At 44.8% G+C, this 20,529-nt stretch overlaps 1 protein-coding gene across 2 annotated transcripts in view; it reads left to right on the forward strand.

Moving 5' to 3' along the window:
• kpnb3 (karyopherin (importin) beta 3) overlaps window positions 1–20,051 on the forward strand; it is a 63,184-nt gene extending 43,133 nt beyond the window's left edge. For both annotated transcript variants that reach the window (XM_038817699.1, XM_038817700.1), the window contains exons 16-26: window positions 557–689; window positions 2,409–2,530; window positions 4,647–4,743; window positions 5,558–5,730; window positions 7,315–7,426; window positions 7,621–7,676; window positions 7,882–8,004; window positions 8,111–8,330; window positions 12,439–12,667; window positions 16,842–16,983; window positions 18,460–20,051. In XM_038817699.1, the coding sequence (XP_038673627.1) occupies window positions 557–689; window positions 2,409–2,530; window positions 4,647–4,743; window positions 5,558–5,730; window positions 7,315–7,426; window positions 7,621–7,676; window positions 7,882–8,004; window positions 8,111–8,330; window positions 12,439–12,667; window positions 16,842–16,983; window positions 18,460–18,546 (1,494 nt within the window). In that variant the 3' untranslated portion in view covers window positions 18,547–20,051. The remainder of the gene's footprint in view (window positions 1–556; window positions 690–2,408; window positions 2,531–4,646; window positions 4,744–5,557; window positions 5,731–7,314; window positions 7,427–7,620; window positions 7,677–7,881; window positions 8,005–8,110; window positions 8,331–12,438; window positions 12,668–16,841; window positions 16,984–18,459) is intronic.
• Window positions 20,052–20,529: the final 478 nt, after the last annotated feature.

The raw sequence follows: 20,529 nt of genomic DNA on the forward strand, positions 1-20,529 counted from the left end.
GCGAAACCCACGCAGACACAGGGAGAATGTGCAAACTCCACGCGGACAGTGACCCAGAGCCGGGATCGAACCTGGGACCTCAGCGCCATGAGGTGGTTGTGCTAACCACTAGGCCACCGTGCTGCCCCATAAATTAAATTTTAAAAAGCCTTTGAATGTCTTGAAGCATTTTACAACATTATCGATGCTCGATAAGTACAACAGTAATCCACACTTTTGCAAAATGTCTATTTCTCTTGGGTGAAAACATTTGGAAATCCATTTTCAAACTAAAATCACTTTTCTCTATTTTCCGCATCATTATTAGTATTAAAAAAATGCACATTTTCTTCAGTATTCTGTAAACAAACCTTGATTTAGACTTGTCTAAACTTAAAGGACCTCATATTCCTCTGAATATTACTGTAAAACCGTTCATCTTAAAATCCCAGCCATGTCTTTGTATGTATGCGTATGACAATACTGTGGGCCTGACTATTAATTGTTCGCTCTGAAAAGGAAAGATGGATTTTGAACTCGGGCTGTCAGTTGAGCTAATTTTCTATTTTTCATTTAGATATCTTACATGATCTCTGCTTGGGCAAGAATGTGCAAGATCCTTGGGAAGGAGTTCCAGCAGTATCTTCCTGTTGTTATGGGACCCCTGATGAAGACTGCTTCAATTAAACCTGAAGTGGCCCTCCTAGACAGTAAGTACAGCAGACGCACGTACGCCCATCTCCCTGCCCTCGCCCATTCTCCAGGGGAATGCTTGTGAGCTGAATTTTGAAAGTAGGCTGTCAACCGATTAACTGTACAGTCTTTTCTAGTTAGCACTGCTGCCTCACGGCGCCGAGGACCCGGGTTCAACCCCGGCCCCGGGTTACCGTCTGTGTGGAGTTCGCACATTCTCCCTGTGTCTGCGTGGGTCTCGCCCCCATAACCCAAAAGATGTGCAGGGTCGGTGGGTTGGCCACGCTAAATTGCCCCTTAATTGGGAATAAAATTAATTGAGTGCTCCAAATTTATTTTTTATTAAAAATAAAAAAACTATACAGTCTTTGTGCTTTTCTATTTGGGTAAGCCATGATCCACCGACTTTTAGTTTGAGTATTTGTAGTGGTGCTTCGGGCAAGCAGATATGAACATTTTGTAATAACGCCAGTACAGAAACAGTCCAAAAAAGCCATGGTAGTGTATGCCAATTATACTTAATGGTAGTTTACTTGATCCTTGTAAACTATTTATGCCTGAACTGCCCTGGTGAATTATATCCCAAGGCTCGGGATGAAACAAATTATGGCTGTTTTGAGGCCTACTGGGCAAGATCACTGCAGATTTACAACTAACCCTGCAAATCCAAGCCTAACTCTGCCTGCCTCTGAGCGAATCCCAGAGACCTACCATTGTCGCACTGCAAGAGTGTCTGTTTATTTATGTTTGCCTTGGGTTTACTGTCCCACAAATTGAAGTTTTAACAGCACTGTCACATCAGTCATTTAAAAATATATAAGTACAGTTGTGTTTAAATAGCATCTCTAACCTACTGCTGCCCCAGGCCTCTGCACTTCAAGTCTTGCCTCTTGTACTTGTGGGGGGCACGGCAGCGCAGTGGTTAGCACAATTGCTTCGCAACCACAGGGCCCCAGGTTCGATTCCTGGCTTGGGTCACTGTCTATGCGGAGTCTGCGTGTACTCGCAAAGTCTGCGTGGGTTTTCTCCGGGTGCTCTGGTTTCCTCCCACAGTCCACAGATGTGCGGGTTAGGTGAATTGGCCACACTAAATTGCCCTGTAGTGTCCAAAGGGTGGGGTTACTGGGTTACAGGGATAGGATGGAGGTGTGGGCTTAGGTGAGGATGCTCTTTCCAAGGACCAGTGCAGTCTTGATGGGCCGAATGGCCTCCTTCTGCACTGTAAATTCTATAATTCTACTTGCCCACATGTTCTCAACTTTCCACCATTGTCGACAATGCCTTCAGCTACCTGAGAATTGCTTCTCTCTCCCCTCACCCCACCCCACCCCCAAGTTTCTCGCCTCTGGACATTTTGTTTCCCAATTAAGGGGCAAATTAGTGTGGCCAATCCACCTAACCCAGCACATCTTTGGATTGTAGGGTGAAACCAATCAGACACGGGGAGAATGCGCAAACTCCACACTGACAGTGACCCAGGATCAGGATTTGAACCCGGGTCCTCAGTGCTGTAGTCCCAGTGCTAACCACTGTGCCACCATGCTGCCCCCTTTCTCGCCTCTTCAGACGCTCCTTAAAACCTACCTCTTTGACTAAGCTTTGAACACATGTTTAGTATCTCTATGTGGCTCATGGTAAATTCTGTGAGAACACTCTGAGATGTGTTTACCGTCTTATAGATTAATGCGCAAGCTGTTGAACACAGTATATAAAGTACATTTTACTACTTTTATTAGCACAGGATATGGAGAATATGAGTGAGGATGATGGCTGGGAATTTGTAAACCTTGGTGATCAGCAGAGTTTTGGAATCAAAACAGCGGGGCTAGAGGAGAAAGCAACAGCTTGTCAAATGTTGGTAAGTGGTAGTTTGGCTTCCGTTAATGTAGCCCACATTAAACTTTTTTGAGCAAAATGTTTCAGAGCCCTGGTGTGCAATTTCTTGAAAGAGATTTAACATCAGGTTCAGCTAAACATTGAAGGATGAGTAAAATTCTGTGTCTATGGCCCAGTAGCAATTTGTTATCCCTCTAGATTCACGCAAAGAATGTCAATTGAGGGAAACACGGTGGCGCAGTGGTTAGCACTGCTGCCTCACAGTGCCCAGGTCCCAGGTCCGATCCTGGCTCTGTCACTGTCCGTGTGGAGTTTGCACATTTTCCCCGTGTTTGAGTGCATTTCGCCCCCACAACCCAAAGATGTGCAGGGTAGGTGGATTGGCCACTCTAAATTGCCCCTTAATTAGAAAAAAAATGAATTGGGTACGCTAGAAATTAAAAAAAAGAGAATGTCAATTGAAAAACGTGCCTTTCAATGTAAACCCTTTCACTTTTAGGAGTGCAGTTATAATTTTAAAAGTACTGAAGCTGTAAATAAGAGATTAGAAGAGTCTACTAACTGGCTGAAATCGAGGCCTGCTGTAAGGGAAGTAGAAATGTTAATTCAACACTGTTGGGCTCCTTTTATTAAAATAACTGAATACTGTAAATATTTTGTTTATTTATCCCATAAACATTCACTTTTGCCGTGAGCCATCATTCCTTCCGCTCACCCAGTCAGGGAGCGTCATCCTCCCCTTTCCAACTCTGGCAACGGTTCTTGCTTAAAAACCATTAAATCTTCAACCCTTTCCAGTTCTGATTAAAGGTCATTGACCCCTAACCTTATCACCATAAAGCAAAATACTGGCAATCTGAATTAAAACAGAAAATCATGGGAACACTTAGCAGGTCCGGCAGCATCTGTGGAGAGAGAAACCGTGTTCATGAGCGGAATTCTCCGCTCCCGCGCGGCATCGGGAAGGCTGTCGTGAACTCGGCCGAGTTTCACGACGGCCTCGGAGGCCGCTCCTCGCATCCTATTCTCTCTCTCTCTCACACACACACACACACACACACACACACACCCACCCCCCAGGGGGCTAGGTGCGGCGCTCCGTAAATCTCGGCCGCCGTGCGCAGGTTGGCCGGCTCCAACCCGCGGCTGACATCACGACGGCTGCTGGCTCCAACCTGTGCATGCGCGGTTGCCGTCTTCCCCTCCACTGCCCCGCAAGACGTGGCGGCTTGATCTTGCGGGGTGGCGGAGGGGAAAAGAGTGCGTCGCTTGGAGTAGCCGGCCCGACAATCGGTGGGCACCGATCGCGGGCCAGTCCCCTCCGAGCACGGCCGTGGTGCTCACTCCCCACTCCGCCCCCCACAAGCCACAAACAAAGATTTGCCGCCATGTTCTGCGACCAGGTGTGGTTGCCGCTGGCGTGAACAGGTCGGGAACGTCAGGCCGCTCAGCCCATCCGGGCCGGAGAATTGCCGGTCGCCGTGAAAAGCGGCGATTCTGTGGGGGGGGGGGGGGGGGGGGAGGAGGAAGAAAGAGAAGAATCGCGGGGGGTGCCAGGGCGGCGTGTCATGAGTCGCCCGGCCCTCCAGCGATTCTCCCACCCGGCGTGGGGAGCGGAGAATTCCGCGCCATGTTTTTTGGACTTAAACCATTAACTTTCTCTCTTCGCAGATACTCACTCTAATATGCAGGTTTGCCAAATACTGATCCCGCCCGCAGTGGGTGGGATCCAGATTGCAATTCTCATGAGATCCCATTAGATCTTGCGAGGCGTGGTGGACCGAGTAAATCTTGGAAGAGACCTCTCCTGGCATGTAGCCGCCACTTTGTGCCTCTGTTTGGTGAACGGGGGCCTGACGTGGCCGGTAGATCGCGCCCATAACTAATGGCTGGAGTCATGTGTCCTGTTAAATATTTTGACCAATGCCAACCAAAGAGATATTATTGCATCTTTCAGCAACTCTATTGGCAAATCAGGATTGCTATCATTACATTTTCCCATTGCATAATATAATTGGTCACTTAGTTGAAGTTACAAGTAAACTTTTTAATTTAACCCGGAGAATTTTGCTTTAGTAATGATCTGAATTCTTTCTGCCGATTTGAATGTACAAACGAATTGTGATTTCTGTCCCTAGGTTTGTTACGCGAAAGAGTTAAAGGAAGGGTTTGCCGAGTACACTGAGCAAGTGGTGAAACTGATGGTTCCGCTTCTTAAGTTTTATTTTCACGACGATATCCTTTTTTTCGAAGCTCGATTGTAATTATTTTTTAGATCGCCTATTTGGCTCCTACATTTCAGCAGTTACTGCGCTTCAAAGGGTTGGAGACATCCGGTAGCTATTAGAAGTGCAATATAAATGCAAAAGTGTCTTTCTTTTTAGTGTATGAAAACTGTCAAAAAGTTAGGCATCTATATTGAAGCAAATAGCAATTAGAAACTAGCTTCATGATGTGTCCATTTCATATGGGCTAACAGCCCTCGAACAAAATGACGGTGGAAGTCCTGTTCCTGTTTAAAAATGTGTTTCTATGATATTTGCAAACTATTATAAAATACAACTGAGTGGTATATTTTTGAACTTTCTATATAAGAATGTTGTGTTGGGACAGCTTAGTCGCTGTATGCTTTGTGTCTAGAATTCAAATGAAAAATTGGGGTTTAGTGCCTTTATCTATTTAAAATGTGGTGAAAGACGATTCCAACCATATCATGCGATAGTTGATTTAAAACCAGGTATCAGTTGTGGCTTAGTTGGTAACAGTCATGCCTCTGAGTCGGAGGTTGTAGATTCAAGTCCCACTCCAAAACTCGAGCTCAAGAGCCAGGCAGCTCAGTACTGAAGGAGTGCTGCACTGTTAGAGGTACTTCTTTTGGGCGCGGCATTAAACCGAGCCTTCACCTACACTCGAGATTGGGAGGGGGGGGGGGGGGGGGGCGCGGAATGTCTCTTCAAGTTATAAATTTATATCTAACCCTCTTGGCAGTGAGTTCAATTTGTGTTTTTACATTTTTAAAATATTGTGCATTCCTCCTTGACTGTGAAACGTGTTCGTGTAGCTGCGGCTGAATCAATGCCTCTGCTGCTTGAATGTGCCCGCGTCCAAGGGCCTGAGTATGTGACACAAATGTGGCATTTTATGTGTGATTCCCTCATCAAAGGAATTGGTACTGAGCCGGATTCTGACGTCCTTTCTGAAATTATGCATTCGTTTGCAAAGGTAATCTTTTGTGTTGCATATTTAAAATTTGTTTAAGTTTATTTTGCATGACAGAATTGGATGCCTGTAAAGATCCACATCAATTGTATTTGATAGTATCCTTCAGGACGGTGCAGCGGCACAGTGGTTAGCACAGTTGCTTCACCGCTCCAGGGTCCCAGGTTCGATTCCCGGCTTGGGTCACTGTCTGTGCGGAGTCTGCACGTTCTGCCAGTGTCTGCGTGGGTTTCCTCCGAGTGCTCCGGTTTCCTCCCACAAGTCCTGAAAGACGTGCTTGTTAGGTGAATTGGACATTCTGAATTATCCTTCAGCGTACCCGAGCAGGCGCCGGAGTGTGGCGATGAGGGATTTTCACAGTACTTAATTGCAGTGTTAATGTAAGCCTACTTGTGAGACTGATAAAGATTATTATTATTAATGTGGAGAAGTGTAACGTGAAAACAAAATTGGGCTAGGAACAGGCGATTTAGCTCCTGGAGCCCCCTCTGCTATTCGGTAGGATCACGGATAATCTTCAACCTCGGCTCCACTGTCCTTCACTTTCCCCACATCCCTTGATTTTCATAGTGTCTAAAAACCAAAAGATCTCTTTCCTGAAGAAAGCATAATTGATTCTACTGCTCCAAGGTCTTGTAGTCTGCATTGAGGGGCTGGTTTAGCTCACCAGGCTAAATCGCTGGCTTTTAAAGCAGACCAAGCAGGCCAGCAGCACGGTTCGATTCCCGTACCAGCCTCCCCGGACAGGCGCCGGAATGTGGCGACTAGGGGCTTTTCACAGTAACTTCATTGAAGCCTACTCGTGACAATAAGCGATTTTCATTTCATTTCATTTCATTGTTAGTTGCTACTTGAACAGTCGTTGCTTTAGATGTTCCAACTTGCAACACCTTCCTTCATTATCAACTGTGAAATGAGGCAGCTAAAACATACTGAACATTGAATATCAAGGGAGACAAAGAGGATGTGAACAAAGTTTACACTATACGATTAAGCATTACACAAGCATTAAGAATTCATATGCATAAGAGTGGGCCCTTTATGTCAGACCAGGGTGACGTTTCTTCCAGTGTAAATCTTCCTTGCCTTCAAAGACCAGAAGTGTTTTACCTTCACCTTGGTGCAGTCATCTTTCTGAACGATCAGCTGATGCTGATTAAGACTTTCTTTACAATCTGTATCCAAACAGGAATGGCCATCCTGCATTTTAAAAGCTTCTTGCCTCTGCATCCACTGCTCACCCTACACTGTCCCTCCCCAAACAAAGCTAATGCCTTTTTAAAATATAAAGTTCTCAAAAAATCCCAAAACATGATTAAACAAGTCCAGCTGCAGAGTGTCTCGTAGCTCAAATGAACCCGCAGGCAATCCACTGTGCAAAAAATATAGACTGGTGACGCCCCAAACAGAAACGGCACATGGAGGAAGTGACACTAATGTCAGATCGCTATAAACGCAGGAGCAAGAGCAAAGCTTGAGTCACTTATTTGGAATGGCTGAAGTGTAATTAACTTGATTGAGATGTTTCCATTTTTTTTTAAAAAGCAATGTTTTATTTACACTTGTTGCATGTTTCTCTCTCTTTAGTGTGTAGAGCTGATGGGTGAAGGCTGCTTAAACAAGGAACACCTTGAGGAACTAGGAAACATTATGAAGGGGAAATTGGAGGAACACTTCAAAAATCAAGAATTGAGACAAGGTAACTGTGATGCACCTGTAAAGCTAAACTTGTAAAAAGAAAGATCTCGCGTTGGTCACTTGATGATGTTTTGTACGTGGTTCTATCGCCTCTCTATCTTTCCTTCGCCCTGCCTCCTCTCGCATTCTATTCGCAAAGTTTTTGACTGTAGATTTATAACACTGCAATTTGTTCATTGTGTTTTGTGCCTTTAGCGAAAAGACAAGATGAAGACTACGATGAACAAGTTGAAGAAAATTTACAAGATGAAGTAATATTTTATATTCGTATTACAGATTGTGCTAAATTATCTTGGGAATTATTTGCTGTAATATCTCTCCAGTGACAAAGTAATTTGGTGGCGAGGAAAGAAATGTTAAGGATCTTTTGATTCTGATTATTACCGTGGCTAATTCTGAATGAATTCTGGCTTTTAACTGTGTGTGTGTGTAATGCGGTGTTTTAATTGCTTATAGGATGATAGTGATGTTTACATCTTGACTAAAATTTCGGACATCCTGCACTCTATGTTCAGCTGTTACAAAGACAAAGTGCTGCCGTGGTTTGAGCAAATTCTACCACTAATAGTCAATCTAATTGTAAGTTTAAAGCAACAAAGTTTTCCAGACTCTCTTTTTTTTTTCTGGCATTGACTCCCAATTCTCCCAATGTTTTCTAGCTGATGCATACTTTTCATTTCTGTAGTGTCCACACAGGCCCTGGGCAGACAAGCAGTGGGGTTTGTGCATCTTTGATGACGTAATTGAGCATTGCAGTCCTACCTCCTTTAAATATGCAGAGTACTTCCTGAGGCCCATGTTGCAATACATCTGTGACAACAGTCCTGAGGTCAGACAAGCAGCAGCATATGGCGTTGGAGTTATGGCACAGTTTGGTGGAGAGAATTACAGGCCATTCTGTACTGGTAGGTTTAATGGGTTACGGTTTTCCGTTTTATACAGTTGAATCACAAAAGCAAAATAGTTCGAAGCAATGTGGGATTAAAGCTCTTTTAGCTGTGCACCTTTATAATGTGTATTGACATGATATTCTCAATTCCAGGATACTGTCGGAATTTTTAGAGTTGCTTCAACCGACAATAAACAGATCGTGAGCAGTTAAAAGCTCTAATCTATTGTCTGTTGCTTACAAAAGCTTCCTATTGAATTTCAGCATGTTTACCCTTGGAGGGGTGGAAACTTAAAATTGTTGAGCTGTGACTGGCTATTTTAAAGCTTGATTTATTGGTGTGCTGGATCTGGAGCTGTTTCCACAATCGCGTAACGGCCTTATCCGAAACTTGCGGTTGGGTTTCATCCTGACCGCAAAAAGTGCAACTCTCTTGTAAAAGCCAGAGGTGACCTAGATGGTGCATATTTATTATTACTGTTTTCCGGTAACCTTATTCAGTGTGTGACTTTTCCTTTTCCTCTTTAATGCACGAGGGAACGAGCCTGTTTCAAAAGTGGCGCCATATAATTGTAAATCGTAGTGAGAGAATTCCTTGCCCAGTGAAGCAGTTGAGGCTCCTTCATTAAATGTTTTTAAGATAGAATGTTTTTAAGTGCCGCCTAACCCTTGCGTGGAATATGTTAGATCACTCTATCACTTTTCTGATAGATGACATTTTAACCATGCAGTTTTGCACCAGGTAACATTTTTTCAAAATTCATTTACATGATGTGGGCATCGCTGGCTAGGCCAGGATGATTGCCCATCCCTAGCTGCCCTTCAGACGGTGGTGGTGAGCTGTCGCCTTGAACCGCTGCATTACTTGAGGTGTAGGTACACCCCAGTGCTGTTAAGAGAGGGAATTCCAGGATTCTCACCCAGCAGTAGTGAAGGTACGGCCATACATTTCCAAGTGGGGTGGTGAGTTACTTGGAGGGAAACCTCCAGGTGGCGGGTTCCCAGGTATCTGCTGCTCTTGTCCTCCTACGTGGTGGGGTTTGGAAGGTGCTGCTTAAGGAGCCTTGGTGAGCTACTGCAATGGGTCTTGTCGATGGTACACACGGCTGCCACTGTTCGTCAGTGGTGGAGGGTTTGAATGTTGATGGATGGGATGCCAGCCAAGTGGGCTGCGTTGTCCTGGGTGGTGTAGAGCTTCTTGACTGTTGTTGGAGCTGCACCCATCAGGCAAGTGGAGAGAATTCCATTACACTCCTGACTTGTGCCTTATAGACAGACTTTAAGGGCTCAGGAGGTGAGTTACTCTCTACAGAACCCCCAGCCTACTCTGGTAGGCATAGTATTTATATGTCTAATCCAGTTCAGTTTCTGGTCAATGGTAACCCCTAGATGGGTTGTAAAGTGGTTAGCACTGCTGCCTCACAGCTCCAGGGACCTGGGTTTGATTCCCGGCTTGGGTCGCTGTCTGCAAAGTCTGTACTTTCTCCCCATGTCTGCGTGGGTTTCCTCGGGTGCTCCGGTTTCCTCCCACAAGTCCAGAAAGACGTGCTGTTCGGTGAACTGGACATTCAGAATTCTCCCTCTTTGTACCCGAACAGGTGCCGGAATGTGGCGACTGGGGGATTTCCATAGTAACTTCATTGCAGTGTTAATGTAAGCCTACTTGTGACACTAATAAAGATTATTATTATGTGGACAGTGGGGGACTTAGCGATAGTAATGCCATTGTCTGTCAAAGGGAGATGGTTAGATCCTCTCTTGTTGGAGATGGTCATTGCCCGGCATTTGTGTGGTGCAACTGTCGGCCAAGTCTGAATATCGTCCAGGTCTTGCTGCATTTGGACATGGACTGCTTCGGTAACTGAAGTCATGAATGGTGCTGAACATTGTGCAGACATCAGCGAGCATCCCTGCTTCTGACTTTATGATGGAATGGAGGTTATTGATGAAGCAGCTGAAGATGATTGGGCCAAGGACACTACCCTGAGGAACTCCTGCCGTGATGTCCTGGATAATTGATTTTCAACCACCACAACCATCTCCCTTTGTGCCAGGTGTGACTCCAACCAGCGGAGAGTTTCCCTCCTGACTCCAATTCACTCCATTCCTAGGGCTGCTTGATGCCACACTCCGTCAAATGCTGCCTTGATGTCAAGGGCAGTCACTCTCACCTCTGGCATTCAGCTCTTTTTTTTTTGTCCATGATTGAACCAAGGCTGTAATGAGGTCAGGAGCTGAGTGACCCTGGCGGAACCCAAACTGAGCGTCTGTGAGCAGGTTATTGCTGAGTAAATGCCACTTGATTGTTTTTAAGACTGGTGAGTGTCCTTCACCAGTACCGGGATCGAACCCGCAACCTTACAGTTAGCACTGCGCTCTTATCATCTGAGCTAAGCAGCCATGTTGTTGACCCCTTCCATCACTTTGCTAATGGTCAAGGATAGACTGATGGGGCTGTATTTGGCCGAGTTCAATTTGTCCTGTTCCTTGTGCACAAGACATATCTGGGAAATTTTGCACATTGCCAAGTAGATATCAGTGTTGTAGCCGTACTGGAACAGCTTGGTCAGGGGCACGGATATTTCTGGAGCACAACTCTTCAGAGCTATTGCTGGAATGCACTGCCTTCAGCCATTTCTTGATGTCTCATGGAGCGAACCAATTTTGGCTGAAGACTGATATTTCTGATGCTCAGGACCTCCGGAGGAGGCCGAGAAGGATCATCCACTCGGCACTTCTGGCTGAAGGTTGTTGCGAATGCTGCTTATCCTTTGCATATGCGCTGGGCTTCTCGAATCATTGAGGCTGGGGATATTTGTGGAGCCTCCCCCTCCAGAGTTGTTCAATGATCCACCACGGCTTGATGTGGCAGGACTGCGGAGCTTAGATCTTATCCGTTGGTTGTGGAATTGCTTATCTCTGTCTATTACTTGCTGCTTATGCCGTTTGGCACACAAGTAGTCCTGTGTTGTAGCTTCATCAGACTGACACCTCCTGTTTGCCTTGTGGTGTTCATTGATTCAGGCTTGATCACCTGGCTTGCTGGTTGTTGGTGATTAGGATGATAAATGCTTACATCCCCAAGCATTTATATTGCCAACAACTAAAAGCTGCTGCATATAATGTATTTATTCTGATGGGAAAAATCCTGCTGTCGCAAAATTAGATAAATGTGCCATGGTGGGGGGAATTTCCCACCATAGCTGTGGAACTTAATGGTTATCAGACGTGTTTATTGTATAGTGTGATCTCTAGTTCAGCTATATTTGATCTTAATCTCCGTGTGGAGTTTGCACATTCTCCCTGTGTCTGCGTGGGCCTCGCCCCCACAACCCAAAGATGTGCAGGATAGGTGGCCATGCTAAAATTGCCCTTTAATTGGAAAAAATGAATTGGGTACCCTAAATTTTAAAAAATAAATAAAAAATATTTTATCTTAATTTGTTCTCTTGTATTAATCTTTTGGGGCAAGCTTAAGGACCATTGGATGCGCATTAAGTTTTGTTGTCAAATGTTGTTAAGTCTAATCGGTGCGCAGTGGTTCTGTGGTTTTTTAAAATTCTAGGTCAGTGGCAATTTAGTGTGGCCCATCCATTTACCCCGCACCTCTTTTGGGTTGTGGGGGTGAAACCCATGCAGACATGGGGAGAATGTGCAACTTCACACGGACAGTGACCCAGAGTCAGGATCATACCCGGGTCCTTAGTGCTGTGAGGCAGCAGTGCTAACCACCGTGCCGCCCCATGTTTCTGTGGTACTGGTTGAATTACAATCCGATTAGTGGGTAAACTCCCTGTGGTATCGGATGCTGAAGTTGAAATGTTGATCCTTCACTTGTGCGTCCTGGGTGATTCTCGGAGTGCTGTCGGCTGCTTGAGATTGGGTCAGCAGGGTGGGGAGGTGCCGCAGTTCCTGATCGCTGGCACCTTGTAAGCCCTTGCTGGAGAATGCATGCATGTGGGCAACGCAAAGAACAAGGGTCAGAATTGGCAATTAAATGATCAGAAGGTGCCTCGTTTCCATGGGGATTCTGGGGGTGTTGTTGGTCAGGGCAGCTGGGGTGTGGGTCAGATCTCTTTCTAGACAGAATAATAAAGATATTTATTTTTGTTCTTATCCAACAGAGGCAATTCCACTCCTGGTGGGTGTTATTCAAATGGAAGGGTCCAAAACCAAAGAAAATATTAATGCAACAGAAAACTGTATATCTGCAGTAGGCAAGGTCATGAAGTGCAGACCAGAATGTGTAAATGTCAACGAGGTTCTGCCTCACTGGTTGTCGTGGCTACCACTGCATGAAGACAAGGAGGAAGCAGTCCACACTTTCACTTACTTGTGTGATCTTATTGAAAGGCAAGTTTTATATTGCAACACAATTCTGATTCCAGCTAAATATAGAAGTGACTTGTAATAACTTAAGTATCCTTGAGATGAGGGGATATTTGCAAAGCCGGAGGTGGGGGTGATGAGCAGGACCCGCAGGACTAATCGAAAAGCTCCTTCAAGGAGGTGGCACAGGCAAAGAGACATGTGTTCCGTGCTTCTACAACATACTATTCAACATGTCTGTTTACTGATTTTATCCTCTGCTTCACCTTCCTTACGAAAGCTTGATGCGAGATCTGTCACGCTTGATCCTTTATGTAAAGGGGCTGCTAATTTTTACAGGGATTCAAAGGCTGATGATCATTTATTCTACTGTTGGAATTAATTTTGGTCAACTTGTGCAGCTTGTAAAATTTGTTCCCCTACTGTCCTACACCAGTAGAAGTAATCACACTGGTCTGGCAGCACATCTGGGGGTAAAATTGCTAAATGTTCCCAGCCGGAACATTTCATTGGAACTGGACAATGTTAGGGATGTGACCGGGAAAGGAGGTGTGGGGGGCAGTGTGGGGATCAAAAGGGAAGGTCTGCAACGTAGTTGTAAGCTGGAAAAAATTAAGTGACAAAAAAGAGGTGTTGGTTGAAGGCAATAGCAGATGGTAAAGGAACAAGTAAAGAAGCAACAGATGGGTCCAGTGGAGGTGTAAATGTGTAAATGTGAAAAGCAGAATCCATGGCGGTGTCTGCTGACCAAGGAAACAGGGGTAGAGTTTACAATCTGAAATTGTTGAACTCGGTATGGGGTCCAGAAGGCGGAGTGTGTTTAGGAGTCCCTATCATTTCTAGAGTACACCTACTCACTCAGCATGACTGCTATTTGTAAATTGGTTTGCTATCTTTTGTTAGCGCTACACTGTAAATATCATGTGAGATTTCAACTTGTGGATATCAGAACAACTTTAAACTCTAGCTTTGTTTCTAAAGTTTTACCTTAAACAAGACAACCGACAAAACTTTTCACCTGCAAAGTCAGTGTGTTCAGCGGACGTCGTCTGCTTTCCTGGCCTTATTGCTCACCTTGCTTGGCTCAATCAATTTTTCTTGGTGCCAATTGTGTTGCAGAGTAGATGGGGGAAGCAAGTAAGTTGGAAGTTTCTTGTTCATCTCCTCAAGACTGGCTAACCGTTGATGGAGAGCAGGAAGGAGAAAATTAACCAGTGCTCTGGGAAGTGCCGCAGTCATTCTTGTCTTAACACCACTGCTGGTCGAAAAATAATTTATTACCAGAGATAACAGGTTCAACTTGTCTCCATTCACAGCTCCTTTTACATCAAAAGGATTCTGCTGTAGTGACCTGACTGATCACAAGGGCCACCAGGGCGGGGGTCTTGCCTTCCATTTGCTCGAATTGCCTTTGATGTGAAAGTATGCAGATTGTGAAACATAGAATATGCTTATCGTTGAGTTGAACCTCTTATTTTTAATTAACCAGGGATGCAAGGGTACAGATTTAACCCTAAAGTAAAACTGAATGATCCCGATTATTCTCTCTGTATCTGAATTGACCACAAATGACGCCTGCCATCAGTTGAACCTGAATGCTCTTATTCTAGCTTGAGACCCACCAGAATGAGAGGCGAAATTAAGCATAGCCATTGGGGATCTGCTCGGGTGGAGTGGGAGTTTCTTGCAAGCAGTTATTGGAACTTTGGTGGATGAATAACAGCAGACGCATAAGACATAAGAGCAGAATTGGGCCACTCAGCCCATTGAGTCTGCCCCGCCATTCAATCATGGCTGATATATTTCTCATCCCCCATTCTCCTGCCTCCTCCCCGTAACCCCTGATCCCCTTATTAATCAAGAACCTATCTATCTCTGTCTTAAACACACTTAGTGATTTGGCCTCCACAGCCTTCTGCGGCAGAGTTCCACAGATTCACCACCCTCTGGCTAAAGAAATTCCTCCTCATCTCTGTTTAAAAGGATCGTCCCTTTAGTCTGAGATTGTGTCCTCTGCTTCTAGTTTTTCCTACAAGTGGAAACATCCTCTCCACGTCCACTCTATCCAGGCCTCGCAGTATCCTGTAAATTTCAATAGGATCCCCCCCTCATCCGACCGTCAGTTCACGAGAGTCGCCAGTGTTTACCCAGTCGCTGGTTGTCCTTGACAGGCGGTCGCAGATTAATCTTAGCGCATTGCTGTCGGGGGGGGCATTGCTCGTTCCCACCTCTGACATCTCAGCGGTAAGACAGGTTTTCCTCCAGGCGCCTGGTTGGTTTTTTTTTCCTGCGATAATTTGAAGTCCATTTAACTGGCGCGCGGCAACAAACAGTGTCTACTTCCCGTAAGAGATACAGCAAACTGAACAGGAGACTGGATTTGTCGCAGATTGTCCCAACAAACAATGGGCTCTGGCTCCAGCAGATCCATGTGGCTTGAGTTGATGTTGAGACTTTGTTCACCCCCCGCCCACAATAACTCAATGATTTTATCCCCTCAAATTAAAAAAAGATTCCCCCCCCCCTCATCCTTCTAAACTCCAATGAGTAAAGACTCCAACGAGTACAGACACAGAGTCCTCAACCGTTCCTCATACGACAACCCGATTGCTCATTACCTTTCTACTGGAGGTTCAGCAGTCGATCACGAAAGCCTGCAAGGAATATTGACCCCTGGAATGTTAGTGTTCTGAACTATTATGTGTATTAATTGGTGTTTAATCGTATTCAGGTGATGGGCATTAACTAAGAATTCACTTGTGATGTATGTACTGGGCGCTCAAATGCATCGATAACCATTTTGCACAGGGGCGAATGTCACTGATGGGTATTTGCCTTTCTTCAATACAACAACGTGGTAGCACAGTGGTCAGCACAGTTGCTTCACAGCTCCAGGGCCCCAGTTCGATTCCCGGCTTAGGTCACTGTCTGTGCGGAGTCTGCACGTTCTCCCCGTGTCTAGGTGGGTCTCCTCCGGGTGCTCCGGTTTCCTCCCGCAGTCCAAAAATGTGTGGGTTAGGTGGATAGGCCATGATAAATTGTCCTTGGTGTACAAGTAGTTTGGGTGGGGTTACTGGGTTACGAGGATAGGGTGTGGGTTTGGGGAGAGTGCTCTTTCCTACGGCTGGTGCAGATTCGATGGGCCGAATGGCCTCCTTCTGCACTGTAAATGTTATGGTTCTATGAACACTAATGGGACCCGGTTCCAGTAATCACGCCAGATTGATGTCCTGCAACTGTTTGGGAAACGGCCAGGCTGTGATGAGGGTGGGCGGGAGGTGACTGAGTCTCATACGAGCTGTTTGTACTTTCTCCCAATTCATTAGAGCCCTTGCACATCGGTTGCCGATTGTTTATTGGACGGGGCAAAGATTTGTGTCATTTGCTCAGACTTGCGGAGGGAGGATTAGGAGGGCTAATTTTGCAGCAGTTTGAACTGTCTGGGATAGTCAACCTGACCAGTGCAGTTTAAGCAGCCCCTTTGTAATTGCTGCCACCATTTGCCTGAATACAGGCGGGGCGGGAGCAGTGAGCGTTAATCACTGCTGTGTATCCATGTGAGCCTCCAGATGGTGCTAGAGCACAGTGTAACCAGTTACTCTGGAGGCTCAAAACCAGTCCAGTTTTCCCAGGTTTAGTAAACAGATCTTTAATATACCATCATGCTGAAGGAGCGATGATTTGGATTGATTCAGGCAAAACGTAAGGCAGCTGATGTTTGAACAACTTGCATTTGTACGGTGCCTTTTAAAGTAGCACTCACGGCAGATACATTTTGGGATCAAGCCACGTGCGATTTTGGAATGGGCAACCAAAATTGATCAGAGGCAAGTTTTTGTTTTGAAGGAGGCGAGACGAGGCAGAGATGTCTAGGGAGGGGATTCCAGACCTTGGCGCCCAGGCAGGTGAAGATACAGCGGTGGAAATCAGAATATGCAAAAGACCAGAATTGGAGTAGCGCAGTGTTGTCGGAGGTTCTGGGTGTCGGGGTTATTGGGGACGAGGGTAGAGTTTCAGCATAAACTCTTTGATACTGTGGGTGAACCGAGTTCACAACACAGAATAAAGGGAAAATTGGTTATTCGTTTTACAACTGGTTTGGTGAAGTTTGAGTGAGTGGCAATCTTTGGTACTGTAAAGAATTTCAGAGCAAATAAACACTGCAATCTAAGGCTTAAATACATTGTTTTCTCCACAGTAACAATCCGATTGTCCTTGGACCTAATAATTCCAGCCTTCCCAGAGTGTTTGCTATCATTGCAGATGGCCTCACTAATGAAGCTATAAAGAATGAAGATTCTTGTAGCAAACGGCTGGCTAATGTAATTCGACAAGTCCAGGTCAGTATGTCAGAGCATAACTGTGACTAGTTATCAAATTAAGTGCCTCTCAATTCCAATAATTCTACTGTTGTGTTATTATTAAAACTGACTGGTTTGCTAAGCTGTCTGAACTGAATGCAGGTTTGCATTAAGGGGAGATGGTGGCGTAGTGGTAATCAATGTCACTGGACTGGTAATCCAGGGACCCAGGCTAATGCTCTGGGAGATATTGCTTCAAATCCCACAACAGCAGCCGGTGGAATTTAAATTCAGTTCATAAATGTGGAATGTAAAGCTAATCTCCAAGGTCCCGGGTTCAATTCCCAGCTTGGGTCACTGTCTATGCGGCGACTGCACATTCTCCCTGCGTCTTTGTGGGTTTCCTCCCACAAGTCCCGAAAGATGTGCTCGACAGGTGAATTGGACATTCTGAATTCTCCCTCTGTGTACCCGAACAGGCGCCGGAATGTGGCGACAAGGGGATTCTCACAGTAACTTCATTGCAGTGTTAATGTAAGCTGACTTGTGACAATAAAGATTATTATTAATTAATCTTAGTAATGGTGACTATCACAACGATCATCGATTGTTGACTAATCCTAATCCATCACTTATAGAATGTTTTATAGAATTTACAGTGCAGAAGGAGGCCATTCGGTCCATCGAGTCTGTACCCTACCCAATCCCACGCTTCCACACTATCCCCATAACCCAGTAATCCCACCCAACACTAAAGGCAAATTAGCATGGCCAATCCACCTAACCTGCACATCTTTGGACTGTGGGAGGAAACCGGAGCACCCGGAGGAAACCCACGCACACATGGGGAGAACGTGCAGACTCCGCACAGACAGTGACCCAAGCCGGAATCGAGCCTGGGACGCTGGAGCTGTGAAGCAATTGTGATAACCGCTATGCTACCGTGCTGCTTAGGGAGGGAAGTCTGCCATCCTTACCTGGTCAGGATTCCAGCCTCTGAAATGTGGTAGGCTGTGAAATGTCCCTCAGGGCAATGAAGGCTCCACCTCCCATTTAAAAATAAAGAAAAACATACTTCAGACGTGCTCATTTTAAAAACACACGTCTATTCCGAAAACAGTTTCAAAATACGGCAATTTACATTCTCTACTTTGATGTACACTTCAATAAAATGCCGTTCACTTGAGGGTCGCGCCTGTACTTTTAAAAATAAGTTTAGAGTATCCAATTATTACTTTTTCCCAATTGAGGGGCAATTTAGCGTGGCCAATTCCCCTACCCTGCACATCTTTGGGTTGTGGAGGTGAGACCCACGCAAACACAGGACGAATGTGCAAACCACACGGGCATTGACCCGGGGCCGGGATCGCGCCAGGGACCTCGGCGCCGTGAGGCAGCAGTGCTAACCATTGAACCGCCGTGCTGTCCTGGACGCGGCTGTAAGATGCACAGAAACGTTAGAAGAAATGGAAATACTGTCGAAATTACTGAGGCTGGTTTTCCTTTTGATTTCAGGGTTCCGGAGGTCTGTGGACAGAGTGCATGACATCGCTTAATGAAGCCCAGCAGGCAGCGATACAAAATCTGTTGAACACTGCTTGAATGGCCTTAAATATTAACATGCAAAAAAAAAAAAATCATTCATGATTTGTCCTTTTTCTCCCTCTTCTGTGAGAGAACTGTTGTGTGGGTCACTTATGCAGACCGCAGTGAGTACCAGGAAGCTCTGTGGTTCGTAAGGTTGTGTATTAAGACTGCTGCAAATTACAGAGGAATATCTTCATAATTGCGCCCCCACCCCTCCTTACAGCACTGATAGTTATTTTTCTACTTACATCACCGGCACATGGCACAACTGCAGTCAGTTTAAACAACAAAAAACTTTCATATCAACCATAACTATTTTGAAACAAGTTGCTCTAGTGTTGGTATGCATTAAACTGGTACGGTATTTCTATACATCTAGTATTGTACTTCTAAATAGTGTGGAGATTTGTTTTCTTTTTCAAGGTAGCCGTAGACACTCTTGCCGGTTAAAGCGCAGCATGCAAGATCTCCCATTTGTGCTATTGTTTTGATAATCCCGCCCTCTTTCCATTTCTTCACCGAGCACTGAATGATGTCTTGCAAACGTTTCTGAAATGTGAATTTCTTTAGTGTGTTCAATGGCGCATCCCAGTCCAGAAAAAGATAAGCTACAATGGCAAATTGATGTGAAGTGCGCCTTTTATTAACTTGAACACAGCTTTCATTGATGTCCCGCCAGACAGATCTGTTGATGAATTTACACGGTGACTTGGTTTTTTTGGCTGTCGTGGAATACCACCTTCCTACAAGGACAGTCTTTTGGCAGTGCTCATTTGATCCCATCAGGGAGAGAGGGAAACGAGATTGGGGTACTTCTAAGACAAATTGGTAATTGTACCTTGTTTTATTATGCAACTTCAAACTTGCAATAATAAAAGTAGCATTATTAAATGGTCTGGTGTCACAGATTTATGTACATTCGAAAGGTGCATGGTTTATATTTAAACCATTGCTTTAAATGATTTTCACTCACATTTCAGTGCATTGCTGCTCCATCCTAGTGTATGTTTTATAGGAAACGCAACTATGAAACAGTGACATTTTTGCTCTTTTGAGTAGTTTGAAAGACTTGTTGAGATGTGCAAACTTTAGAGCAGGGGTTGCGTGACGTTGTGGCACCAGCAGCCAGGAGCGAGAGAACGGCACTACACTTAGTGCATGGGTGTAAAACAGTTTTAATTTCTTTTTTAAACGTTTAGGACAAATGAAGTGATGTTTTACAAAAACTGGCTGATTTAATTTCCCTTACATTTAAATAATTTGGAGACAATAGAAGTAAATTTAGCAACGGAATCAAAGTAATATTTGAAAGAAGCTGGAAATTTAATGAGTCATGGCGGATCGTTATTCTGCTAATTGCTGCTCTGGCAGTGTTCAAAAGATATTTTCTAGTTAATTTTCTTAGACCTCATTTTTTTTCACATTGCTAAATTTTGATTTTACTAACTTCTGTAGAAAGTGACTCTTAAATGTAATTGCAATTTCAGAATAAACAATGCAAACCAGCCCTGTTCTGGTAATGTCTTTTTGTAGCTTACATTTTGTTCTTGGGCTTGTCAGTGTGTGCGAAATAAGTATTTTAGATTTGTTGTTTTTAAACCCGGAATAATAAGAATGCTCTTTCTTTCTTGCAAAATTATGCCACACATTCGTTTATTTATTGAATAGTGCACATATCTTTGTATGTCTCCTTTTTCTACCCTTTCTTCACATTTCAAGAGGGGCGGAGAAAGTCTCTGTGTTCATGGTCATCTCAAGAACTGCTGTTTATAATAGCAACTTAATGAAACATCCCAAAGCACTTCATGGTAATATTAGAATATTACAAAACAAAGTACGACATCCAGTCACAAAAGGAGATGGTGCATCGGATGACCAAAGGTTTGGTCAAAGAGGTGTGTTTCAAGGAGTGTCTTAAAGGAGGAATGAGAGTTTGAGAGGTGTAGGGAGGGAATTCCAGATCTTGGGAATCCAGGCAACTGAAGGGACGGCACGGTG

This window comes from Scyliorhinus canicula, chromosome 14 (assembly GCF_902713615.1).
Source record: "Scyliorhinus canicula chromosome 14, sScyCan1.1, whole genome shotgun sequence".
In the NCBI taxonomy this organism is placed as follows: Eukaryota; Metazoa; Chordata; class Chondrichthyes; order Carcharhiniformes; family Scyliorhinidae; genus Scyliorhinus; species Scyliorhinus canicula.